Genomic DNA, 12,301 nt, shown 5'->3' with positions numbered 1-12,301 from the left:
TTTATACTACACAATTATAACGGAGATGTTTTAGAGTACAAACTAACTGAATTTCTTTATGATTTGTTATCTTTTAAAAATCTAGTCAGTACCCAAAACTAAAAATTCGAAATCTAAAAAAAAAATATTCAAACTTTAGTGGCGGCATCTTGAGAGCAGGGGCTGCTTAGCGTGGTTTCGAGCAGTATAGGGGCAATGTCAACCAAGCGTACAAAACCGATGTCAGGAAGAGGAGCCTTCTTTATAGATTTTTAGTTTAAAGTTAAAGTTTTTATTTTTAGTTCAAAAATATGAAAGTTACCGACTGATTAGGTTTGATTGACGGCAGTGGAAAACCAAATTTCAGCGTGCAACTCAAGAGCACCGAGGTCGCATGTTTATGAAAATAGCTGTGTATATAATAAACGTGCCTACAAGAAAACAGAGACACGGAAACAAATATTTCTTTCAAGCGCTGGTAATTTTTTCCGGTCATGCTTTGCTTACCGCGTTCACCTTGGACTACCTGTGGTACCAATATGGCGGCTGTTATTGCTCGTAGTGGCTCTCGTAGTTTTTCACTGATTTTAAGAAAACAAGCTCTTACCATGACGAAGGGATTATGTTCAAGGTACATTTTTTTAGAATATGAATCTTTCTTTCGAACACAACATTTAAGTTTACTTGCTCAAAACTATTAATTAATGAAATTTCTTTAAATTTTGCAACTGGAAAATTTTTTAAATGTGTTCTTTTTTGTTCCAAATAGTTCAGGAGAAGAACCAGGTCCAAGAATCTACACCAGAACAGGAGACAAAGGTAATAATATAATAATATTGTTACTGTAGTACATTGTTTTATCTGTTATTTTTAAGTCTTATATCAGTGTGTGCAATATCACCCCCCTCAGCACCATTAAGGCATGGCTCTTTTGAGGAAGTGATGGAAAATCAGTTATTTATTCATATCTTTGACAATTTACTATGAATCTTTCCCAAATTTGGCTCGTAGTAGTAACTCTTCAAGGCAAGCAATTTCCGCATATCTGTTACCATGGAAACCAGGTCACGTGACCACAAGGCCGCCATCTTGGATTTTTTTAAACAAATCGTTTGTAGTCGTATTGAAACTACTTCAAAAGTCCTGAAAATCTATATTCCTTTTTATATTTGCAATACCTATATGGATCTAATTGGATATCTTGGAAATTATATTAAGTTTAATTTTTAGAATATTTTTAATTTTTTGGAAAATACAGAAAATATTCTAAAAATTAAACTTAATATAATTTCCAAGATATCCAATTAGATCCATATAGGTATTGCAAATATAAAAAGGAAATTGGATTTTCAGGACTTTTGAAGTAGTTTCAATACGACTACAAACGATTTGTTTAAAAATCCAAGATGGCGGTCTTGTGGTCACGTGACTTAGTTTCCATGGTAACCAAGGCTCTAAGGTTCCTTCTTTTCACAAAAGACATTAACTTGCCAAGTTTGGGGAAGATTCGTAGAAAACTGGCTATGATATAGCCAAACAGTTTTTCATCTGAGAGCCATGCCTTAATGATGCTGAGCCCCCCCCCACCTGCACTCCCCCACTACTGCACTCCTTAAAAAAGGCGTGCGCATTTTCTTTGATTTTTACTTTTACCTCTCAATGGTTTTCTACTAGCTGGATTTTTTGTTCATATTTTCTTTGTGCTTATGCAAGTAAATTTGATTAAAAATCAAATACCTCTCCTCCCCTTAGGCCTCTTCCATTTCCTTTCACCTCCTCCATCAAAGTCAAACCTTAGAGAAACCAAAGGGAGCTGTGCTAATATTGGTAAATATATTACATAAGCTTGTATTTAAAGAAAATCCTGGATTTAATTTGGAGTTCATCCATTTTTTACCCTTATAGCTAGTATTTTTTGTTGGAAGGTGTTATAATTGTAGGGTACTGCGCGCATTGCCTTATGGACAGTGAATGAGGTAGAAAGAGTGTTCATGGGGCAAGGATGGTGTTGAATACACTTAAAATACAGTAAAACCCCACATATAAGAACCTAGATTTTTCAAGTCAGCCTGAAAAGCATGGGTTCTTATATAAATGGTGCTTAATTTGAAATCAGGCTATCTAGGTTCTTAAATGGGTTCTTAATTTTTGGTAAGAAAAAGAGTGTACTTGTATTGGTGGGCCAGGGCTGTCAACTCTCCCGGATAAACCGGGAGTCTCCAGATTTTGGACCGTGTCTCCCGGTCTCCGGATTAGAGTATCAAATCTCCCAGATAATCCCCGAAGCTGACCACTTCTTGTTTTGTGAGACTAGACTTTCACAACCATAAAATTCCAATTATGTTGTTTGTGTTATTTTATATCGCTAACAAAAACAAAACGTTCCTCATGGCTGTTCTTGCAAGCAGGCCATTGTGATATAAGCGATAATCGGATTGGTCAGAAATAAACCAATCACATCAAATGTTACAAAGCGAAAGACGTCTTTTCGCGCCCTTTTTGACGCGCTGTGACGTCATGTCCCTTCCCTATCAATTCTCCAGATTTGAATATCTCGGGGGTTGACAGCCCTGTAATATAATGTCGTAGGGAACGAGAAGGAGAAGTTTTGATGTGAGTCTTATGTGACTGCAGACCGTAAATCTTTATAAATAAAAGATTTATAATTATGTACAGTATATATATTAAAAATGTACTATTTCGATCGTTTCTGAGTCAATAGTTGGTTCAGCTAAGAATCTAGATGTCTCCCAAGGCCACTTCGGCTACAACAACCCGAATGTCCGCCATTGTTTCTGTTGTGTAAAATAAATTAGGGCTCGCAAGGGATGCTGGTCTACTATTTAAAAAATCTTCCTCGAAAAAAAGTATACTTTCCAAAAAAAAGTTAACTTTAAATTTAACAGAAAAATATGAACCTCCGAAAAAAAAGGGCCTCCGAAAAAAAAGTGCATAAGAATTGAGAGAGTCGAAAAAAGTCTCTTCTGTGACACTTAAAGGGCAACTTACCCCCCAAAATGACCCATTTTTAAGAGAAAGTACATCAAATGAGAAACACAAAAATTCAATTTTTAGAGGGGATAGAGCATTCGTGTTCCTAAAAAAATAATTTCAAAACATCGCATATATCGCTCTGGTGGCCGCCATCTTGCACTTTTATCGCGGGCTCAGAAAAACAGGTAATGACGTCACAACGTCATAAGAGTTCACGGCGTCAAGTTGTTTACGAGCGTTTGGTTGACTTCTTCCCCTGTTTCTGAGACGTTTTACTCAATATTTTACGAACGAAATACGGCCTGGTCATTCAATTAAAGGCATGTCAGAGTCTAATTCTTTTTCCGAAGACTCGGACAGCTCGAGAGACGATTTTGCTCAAGAATTTTTAGAAACGGACGAGTTTGTTTTACGGCCATATCAGTTCGAACCAGAAATAGAAATCTCCTCAGATGAAGAGTTCAGAGAAGGATCTGACAGTGACATTATTGAAGACGATGAACAAGAGAACAATCGACTAACAAATTCAGATTGGTAAGTTTTACTTCTTTCTTATCACGATAAAACTCAACTACGTATCCATTTTTTACAGTCGTGTTTACCACTTTCTTGCACTGTATATTTATGCATTTTAATCTGCCTCACGACCTTTGCAACCAAAAGCAAAACCAACTGTCACAATTAAACATCGCTTGGTTGTCAATAAGTTATATACTGTAGGACACAGATTCAGGGATATAGTTGTGTCACAATTTGTGTATATACTCTCACTTGGGACAATCATTGATAGTGTTCAAAAATACTAAGGATTGTTTTATTTGTTAATAGGTGTACCTGTGGTAGCTGCCAAATTATGGATACAATAGCTGAATGCATTTGTTGCCAAGAAATCCAAAAAGTAGTTGCAACATGCCAGTCTGTTGTTGAAGATGGAGATGCTGATGAACCACCACCATGCATTACTCAACATCCTGGATTCTTACCTGTTTGTGGCAATAAGTATGTTCTTCGAACCGCATGGGCTCAGTACAAACAGCAATACAGAGATGCTTATGAAGGCCCAGAGCACAAGCAGTACAGACACATTGCATATAGACAACTAGCAAGATGGTGCTGGGGAGTTCTTGGAAAGGAAGTTCTGGTTGTTCTGCCCTCTTGTGCTGTCATGTGCATCAGAGCACACTTCCTTCCCCCTGGACTAGAGGAGGACTTTCAGTTTGAGGGTTTTCATTATGCAGATGATTAGCTTGATATAATGTTGCATGGAGTGAATATATACATTTTATTTATTCCTTACTTCAGTTACTATACAGAGTGGATTTTTTTCTATCAGGAAAAATTCCTGGAATTGCAATTTTTTGGCATATTTAATTGCAAGATAATTGAAAACAAAAACATAGACTAGAAAAAGCTGAGACCAAAATGCATAAGAATCATGTATTCATTTAGGATGCAGTACACGGAAAGGTGTGTTATATAAATTTCTTTTTTATATAAAAAGCTTTTTGTTGGTACAAACATTTTTTGAATGTTTTACATATTTTATTATTAAAAACACACTAAACAAAATATCCAGCTGAATAGTGAACCTAGTGTACAAAGCACTAGTGAACACGATCACTAGCCAACCAAGCAAAATTTGCAGTTATATGAGTCCTGGCAGCAAAAAAGTTAAATATGCTGAAGCAAATGTCACCATTCAATTGGATATTTTTCTTTAATATATTCATACTGGGGGAGACTCTTTTTTACAGTCAATTCTTACCTAAATGGAAATAATATTTTAATAAAATTTTCATTTGAACATCTAAAAGGTACTGCATACTTATCTGCCCATTTCATCAGGTCCCCTTGTCATTTAAATTACATATTTTGTATATAGCATTTATACTTGGGTTTGTCGTGTACCTTTCCATATCTGGGAGCTTTTTTCATTAAGGGATATCTTTTACCAGTATTTTACACGACTGTCCAAAGATAGCCTGCAAAGCAGAGGGGGATTGGGACTTGAGGGAGGGGAAGAAGGACCAAACAGTGGAGGGTCATATGACCTGCAGGTACACAAAAGCTAATTCTAATTTAGATTATCTTGATAACCTGGACCGGTGTTTCTGAATCAATTCCTGTTTATCTGGTGCAGGCAAACTTGCAATGTTTGCTGGTAGGTCTACTTCTTCAATTTCCTGGAGGTCAACTTCTGCCAGAGCCATCACACAATCCCAGCACTTTCTTTTGAAGCTCAGGAAGGAAAGAATAACTTTTCTTTTCCAACACAGGCTTAACTACCCAACGCTTGTGCATTTTTGGGAAACATGGGCGGTATCTTGCCTCTCCCATCCTCGTCCCTGGCTTTTGAATCACAGCTTGGTTCCTTCCTGTGTTGTGGTTGTTGTCAATGGCTGCCAGTTGTGTTCTAGCAACCATACCCTTGTAGGAGAAGTGCTCTCTCTTTGGGCAGTACTTCAGGATCATGGAGTGGTATACTTCAAGCCCACCTGTGTGACAGAAGTCAGTGAGCTTTGCCAAGTCCTTCAGCAGTTTTGGTTGAAGGACCACTTCTTCAAGGGCTACATGAGCTGCAGATCCTGGTTTTAGCCAGCACTTTTTACGAGCTTCTCTCCGGGTTAGTCGAGGATGGTCACATTTTTTGAAGATCTCTGCATCTCTCCAAGAATGCTTGTTTGTCACATGATGCAAGATAGAGACCCACTTCTCTCTCAACAGCTGCACACTACCATTGCATGTTGCTGCACACCACCACAGATGGTTTGAGACCGACTGGATCCAATGTGAAAGGTCAGCACTTTTTTTCAACTTGGCCTTCTTGTTGAGTTTCTTCACAACAGATTTTGACAAATGCCATACGTCATATTGGTGTTTGATGAGGCTGTAATCTTTTTCCATGGTGCTAGTGATTGAGGTATGTCTGTCAGTAGTTATCCTCTTGATGTTAATATCGTCCTCATCCTCAAGACTACCAAGACTCCTAATGAAACCTTCTTTCTCCATAGCATTTGAAGATGTTGTTTCTGTGACCTGAACCACAGAGAAGGAAACTATCTTCCCTGAGTCATTGTCCATAAATGTGTATGTACCATACTTGGCATTATGGCCAGGGCTGTCACACCGTCCATCCCCATTCAAGTATACAAGAGGCTTACTTGACAGTTCTTGTAAAACGGCTCTTCTTTCTCTTTCCCAGGTATCATTTATTACAGGAAATAGATACCTATTCTGATTTTGGTAAAAAACTTTTTCACTGATAAATCGTAACCCAAGACATGAGGCAAAGTTTTGGATTCTTGTAAAAGTGTTACCAGTGAACAAAATAGATGAGCAGATTAGAAGGTTTCCTACCGGTGCACGATTGATGAGAGGCTGGGAATTCCACAAGCAGTTGTGACCTTTCATACATATGGTTTTAACCGTTACCATGCTTCCTGTGCAGGTAATGTTGGTGTCAGTTACGATGGAACCACAGTTGATACAAAACCCGAACAGTTCACCTAGGCATGCTGCAAATACCAAATACTTTGGCTCTTTGATGTAGGTGTCAAAGTGATACTCAGGTTCAGACTCTTTGTCTGTTGAAGAATTTGTTTCTTGTGATGAGATAATGTATTCATCCTCTTCATCACTTGAAAAAAGATTCACTTCTTCATCTGACAAAGGAAAAGACCCACAGGACTTTGCAGATTTCTGTGGTGATACATCATTCTTGCAAGACTTTTGTGGTGACACACTCATGGGTACAGAGGGAGCAGTATAGCTGTATGGATGGTCATGCAGGATACTGTTCAATTGCTCAAATGTTGAATTTCCTTCTACTTGAATGCAGGCATCAGAAGTCTCAACACTAACATCCACATTTTCTGTTTGGGTTGAGGTGCTTTTTCGTATTGAAAGCTTTTCATCCAGACAGCACTGGACTCCAAAGTCCCTTTTGTTGGAAGGTGTTTCATCGAAGGAAACCTCCATATCAGATTCTTCAACAACCATTTCATCAAGTGCATGTGTAGTTGGAGTCAGTAGGTTATCCAATGTCTTATGGGGGAAAAGAAGTAAACATAATCATTTATAGAACAAATACAAATAACAATGAATGGCAGTTACTGGGGTTCTCACTGATTCCGATAGTTGAGACGACACTCAAGCTTTAATTGTTTATAGGACTTTCATTGACTCCATATGAAAGAGCGTATAACTTATTCATCCGCAATTCATCATAACTAAACCCGCAGCGGTAAACTTAGTATTAAGAATTTAATGCATTGGTTTGGTCTGAGCACAGTCACAGACCAATCACGAAATAGCTCTAATATATATATAAGACTTACATATTACACTGACAATCTAGCAGTGCACGTGCGAACACAAACTACAAATCACCTACCTCTTTTTGTCGTTGTCGTCTTATACGGTTTTCTGTCGTAGCTCTTCTTTTACTAGGGATGGTTGAAAAGTTAAAAATACTTGGAATTGCATCAGCCTTTAACCTTCTTTTTCTTTTTTCGCCTATTAGTTGCTCCATAAGGTCGGATTCGAAGCAACCATCCTCGAAGTGCTCGCTACATACATAGCAATTCTTCAATGGCGGCAGATTTGCTCGTCTTAGACGAGAAATCCAAGCTTTCTGAATTTGCAAATCTTTAGGAATCTTGTGATAGCTAACATCTTTTGTTTTTGTCGAATAGTTAGTGCATTCAGGCACGCAACAATTAACCATTTTGTCGAAAAAGCCACTTCAAACTCTCATGCTTACAGAAAAACTCTACATATCCAAACACACGTTGACGTTGTGACGTCACCCCTGAATGCGGTAATTTATCGCGGGCTCAAAGATGGCGGCCACCAGAGCGATATATGCGATGTTTTGAAATTATTTTTTTAGGAACACGGATGCTCTATCCCCTCTAAAAATTGAATTTTTGTGTTTCTCATTTGATGTACTTTCTCTTAAAAATGGGTCATTTTGGGGGGTAAGTTGCCCTTTAAGAAACGGGTCCATATCATGTTCTTTATCATGATATGTGCGGAAAAAGGAACCAATTATCGGTTCCCAATATCATGAGCCTTTTACTCATAAAAATATGAATTCCTTGCATTTTAGAGTATGTTAAATTATTGACCAGTATCATTTAGGTGATTTATATATCGAACATGCGGATAACATCGAAGTTTTTGCAAATTATCGTTGAAAATTTTCAGTATGATACAAAATGCGCACATTTTCTTGTATACATATACTTGTATTTCCATTTCTAAAAACTATTAAATGCGTATATAATGGGGTTTACGCTCAACAATATTCTAAGTCAGTCAGTTAGTCAGCATCGTTAAAAATCATATCTAGCGACCTTTATTAGCGATACACATGAGCCTGATACAAATTCACGGTCATAAATAAATTCAAACTAGCAGTGGATAATTTAAACCATATCTTAGCAAAATGATACGAAAGAATTCGTGCTTTCATGATGGAACTTAATACATAAATAATTTTATAATCTCTATATACCTTTTGTGCAAGATACTACTGAATAAGTACATCGTTTCGAATACATCTGACAAACACGAGTGTGGGCATGAAATATCTCTGAGTTGAACGGTAAGTAGATGTTAGTCAGCTAAGTATCTCAAACATTTATCACAGGCTGTTTGTTCTTATTTTTGAATGTTTGAAAAATGATTCAGTACATCATTTTAATTATAAATCAAAATTCAATAACCTAAAAAAATTATAATTTCCGTGGATCAAATATTTATCGAAGTATCTAGATACCCGGCACCCGGGAACCAATACCCGGGAGTTTTTGATTTTTGAAAAAAAAAAAATCAAATAAACAGATCGGTAAGAGCATGATACCAAATGCACTCATTTCTTGACCCTCTTGTATCACACTACCAAGATTCACTTCTCCATTCCCATAACGGTGATGAATGCATTCGTTAGCGGGCTCAAAACCTACCACTCTCTCGTACTCCATCGCCAGCTATATTCTAATCCCATGCGTTGGTTGAATATCGTCCGTAAGAGCATGATACCAAATGCACTCATTTCTTGACCCTCTTAAGATTCACTTTTCCATTCCCATAACGGTACTGAATGCATTCAGGACCTACCACTCTCTTGTACTCCATCGCCAGCTATATTCCAATCCCATACATTGGTTGAATGTCGTCGGTAAGAGCATTCCCCCTTCCCATAACAGTAATGAATGCATTCATGACCAACCACTTTCTTGTACTCGATCGTCAGCTGTATTCCAATCCTACGAGCGCGGCTACCTCTGGAAGTGGTGGTAGGGAGGGCAAGTTTGGAAAATATAAGAGACTAGGAGAAAAAGTGGGAGAAGGATTGGATCGGAAAATATGAGATACTAGTACCTCACCCATATGTCATATATATCACATGTGAGTAGCGTCTCTTCGATTATTAGTCTTGCCCATTATTCTAAATTCCAGTACATTACAATTAAATCTATAAGTTAGTTTATAGATACACTTGATTGCAGAAACGTTGAAGTATACATTTATACAAATATCTAATGAGATGCATAATGCAAAATAACCATTTTCAACGCTTAAAACCAACTGATTTATAATCATTAGACATGAAAAAATATTTTGACAGTCATTGAATGAAACAAACAATAAATAAAGCGATTTTTCTGTTTTGCATATCATTAAATATACTGAATAAATTAGATATTTGAATAAATGTATACTGCAACGTTTCTGTAATCGAGTGTAAATTTGTATCTCCGCACGCCCTTGTAATATCCTCTATTTACATGACAATCTTCTTAGACTACATTCACGAATCCTTAGCCGGTAGAGCAGAGCATTGGTTGTGCTGTTTTTGCTTACAACGTCAGGACAAATACTTTTTCCAGCACTCTTTTTTTACAATGTCTTTTCAGAGACTTTTATGCATAGAATAACTTCAAAACGCTTTACATGATAGACTCTAGCTTACCACAGAATCAAGCATGTGTGTTTGAAGGCCACCTTATAATAATAGCTCTTTATTAATTAAGAAGACGAACGTCCTTAATGACAAATTGACTAACCTAATTATATATGTAAAAATTATGATAAAATATAATTAATGATAGAGTGCTCACACTAAATCCATGAAACAAATACTAATTTTTAGCACTAAATAGAAATAAACAATAGAAAATATAAACCTTCGTATCTCAAAGACCCGACGTTCAAATGACGAATTATTTTCACAATCAACTATTCACTATTTAAAGAATCAATTCTGAAAATATTGTGTAAAGGCTTATAAGCACTTTAAGACCCTGGTCCTCTTGGGTGGAAGCAGATGGAAAAGAGGGTGATTAGGCCGAATTACTTTATCCCATAATCTTAAATCTGATTTTTCAATTATGTCTTTCACTGGAACCGTATTCTTAATATAACCAAACTTAAAATCCCTATTCTGCAAAATATCTATTTTATATAAATATTTAGAGTAACTAGAGTACAAACACTTTGAGAGTGTAACATAAATACCACTAAATATTGCTAAATTATGCTAATCCTATTTTTTTCTATTGTTTAATTAGCATTATTTACTACTAAATACTGCAAAGTGTTGCACACTTTTAGTGTTTGTACTCTAGAACAGCCCCAAACTGAACTGGCATAGGTGAATAGAGACATAATGATAGATTGGAAAAGGTGATGGAGGCAGTCCAAACTATAACCATATTTCTTACAAATCCTTAGATATACATTCTCTTCCCTGCCTTTTTAGTAATATATACAGTATGAGTGGCCGTGTTGTATCAGATATACGACCACGAGGCGTAGCCGAGTGATTGTATATCTGATACAGCAAGGCCACTCATACTGTATATGACTTATCAAACGTCTAGGTTAGTTCCTTTGTGTTTCACTAAAATTTTCAAAATTAAAGTGAATTTGGCCAAGAAAATGAAACTTAAAGTTTATGCAAATGAACACAGTTTTGTATCAGATTTACAACACTCTTCATGGTCGTGATTTCTGTTGTGTTTTCCTCATGAATTATTAATGAGTTTGATAAAGTAAGTTATCAAATGAACACCCAAAAGTTTAATGTGTTACTTGTTCAATACCCTGTATGGAATTAGGAATAGGTGCCACAGCTTTGCCCTTGACAACAAGTTCTTTAGTCTTAGATAAATTAATATCCATTAAATTATCCTGAGCCAACTTCTTAATGGAGTCTACCTCTTGGATAGAACAATCATTATTACCAATCCTAAAGGTACTTAAAGTTAAATCATCTGTGTATTTAACCAAAATAGAGTTAGAATTATTAATAGGTTTGATGTCATTCAGCATAACTGAAAAGAGCACGGGACCCAAAATTGTTCCTTGGGGAACACATTTATTTATAGATACAAAAGGAGTAAACATACCATCACTAATGACTCTCTGTTGTCTATGAGTAAGAAAATCCACTACCCAGTTATATATATGGGCTAATAGGCAATTGTCTAAACTTATTCAGTAAGATAAAGTGATTCACTGAATCAAAGGCTTGTGAGAAATCAAAGGCAAAGACCCTTACACTATCAGCCATTCCATCCAACCTTTTCATCCACATATGTTGGCACTGCAATAGTGCCAATGTGGTATTACAACCTTGTTTATAAGCAAACTATTTCTATTTCTATGATTGGTCTAATCTCTAAGTTATAAATTATACGTTCAAAGAGTCTGATAATAATGTCAGTCAAAGATATTGGATGCAGTTGATTGATAGTCTGAAGTGGAGATTCTTTAGGTATAGGAGTTATGCTAGCAACTTTCCATGTCAGTGGGACTGATTGAGCTTCAATAGATAGGTTGAATAAGTGAGTAATAACTGGAGCCAGTTCTAGTAAAATTCTTTCCAGAACCAGTACTGAATACAATCCGGACCTGAGGCTGTTTTTTAACACTTGATAGGAACTTGAATGTGGTAGATTCATCAACAGGCATTCTTGTATGTTCCGTAATTTCCAATAAAATAGGAGTTTTATATTTAGTATCTGTGTTAATTCCTTGAAAAAAAGTATTTATGTCTTCCAGACAGAAGATTGAACTAAGTGGGACATATCCTTTGCCTCTCTACCAGTGGTAGTGTTTACTGTCTTCCACCACTGCTTATTAGTGGATCCATGCTTCTCATTTTTGCTTTTGACGGAGTTGATCTAATCTGATTTTCAATTATGATTTCACTTATCCTTGGCAGAGGTGAGTTTGCTTCAACAATCCTACCTTTCTGGGAAAAACCTTTGTCTTTTCTTTGACAGATACTTTACAAGAGGTGTAATAAATACAGGAT

General features: G+C 36.5%; 1 protein-coding gene and 1 pseudogene across 1 annotated transcript; one reads left to right on the top strand and one right to left on the bottom strand.

The window, feature by feature from the left end:
• The first annotated feature begins 3,114 nt into the window (after positions 1-3,114).
• On the top strand, positions 3,115-4,786 carry LOC148905142 (uncharacterized). The gene is made up of 2 exons (XM_089024093.1): positions 3,115-3,507; positions 3,802-4,786. Exons 1-2 carry the CDS (start codon positions 3,296-3,298, stop codon positions 4,217-4,219), a joined length of 630 nt encoding a protein of 209 aa, XP_088880219.1. The 5' UTR covers positions 3,115-3,295; the 3' UTR covers positions 4,220-4,786.
• Positions 4,787-4,806: 20 nt separating this feature from the next.
• On the bottom strand, positions 4,807-7,910 carry LOC148905141 (uncharacterized; annotated as a pseudogene).
• Positions 7,911-12,301: the final 4,391 nt, after the last annotated feature.

Source organism: Actinia tenebrosa, unplaced genomic scaffold (genome assembly GCF_029948245.1).
Source record: "Actinia tenebrosa isolate PJP-AT-01 unplaced genomic scaffold, QUT_ActTen_1.0 PGA_scaffold8__29_contigs__length_14323225, whole genome shotgun sequence".
NCBI lineage: Eukaryota > Metazoa > Cnidaria > Anthozoa > Actiniaria > Actiniidae > Actinia > Actinia tenebrosa.
The sequence above is the reverse complement of the archived record's forward strand: the minus strand, read 5'-3'. Positions and strand labels throughout refer to the sequence as shown.

Excerpts from the sequence above, each read along its gene's own strand:
- LOC148905142 (XM_089024093.1), top strand. The coding sequence starts at position 3,296 with ATGTCAGAGTCTAATTCTTTTTCCGAAGACTCGGACAGCTCGAGAGAC. Across the intron at positions 3,508-3,801 it reads CGACTAACAAATTCAGATTG|GTGTACCTGTGGTAGCTGCC; the intron begins GTAAGTTTTACT and ends ATTTGTTAATAG.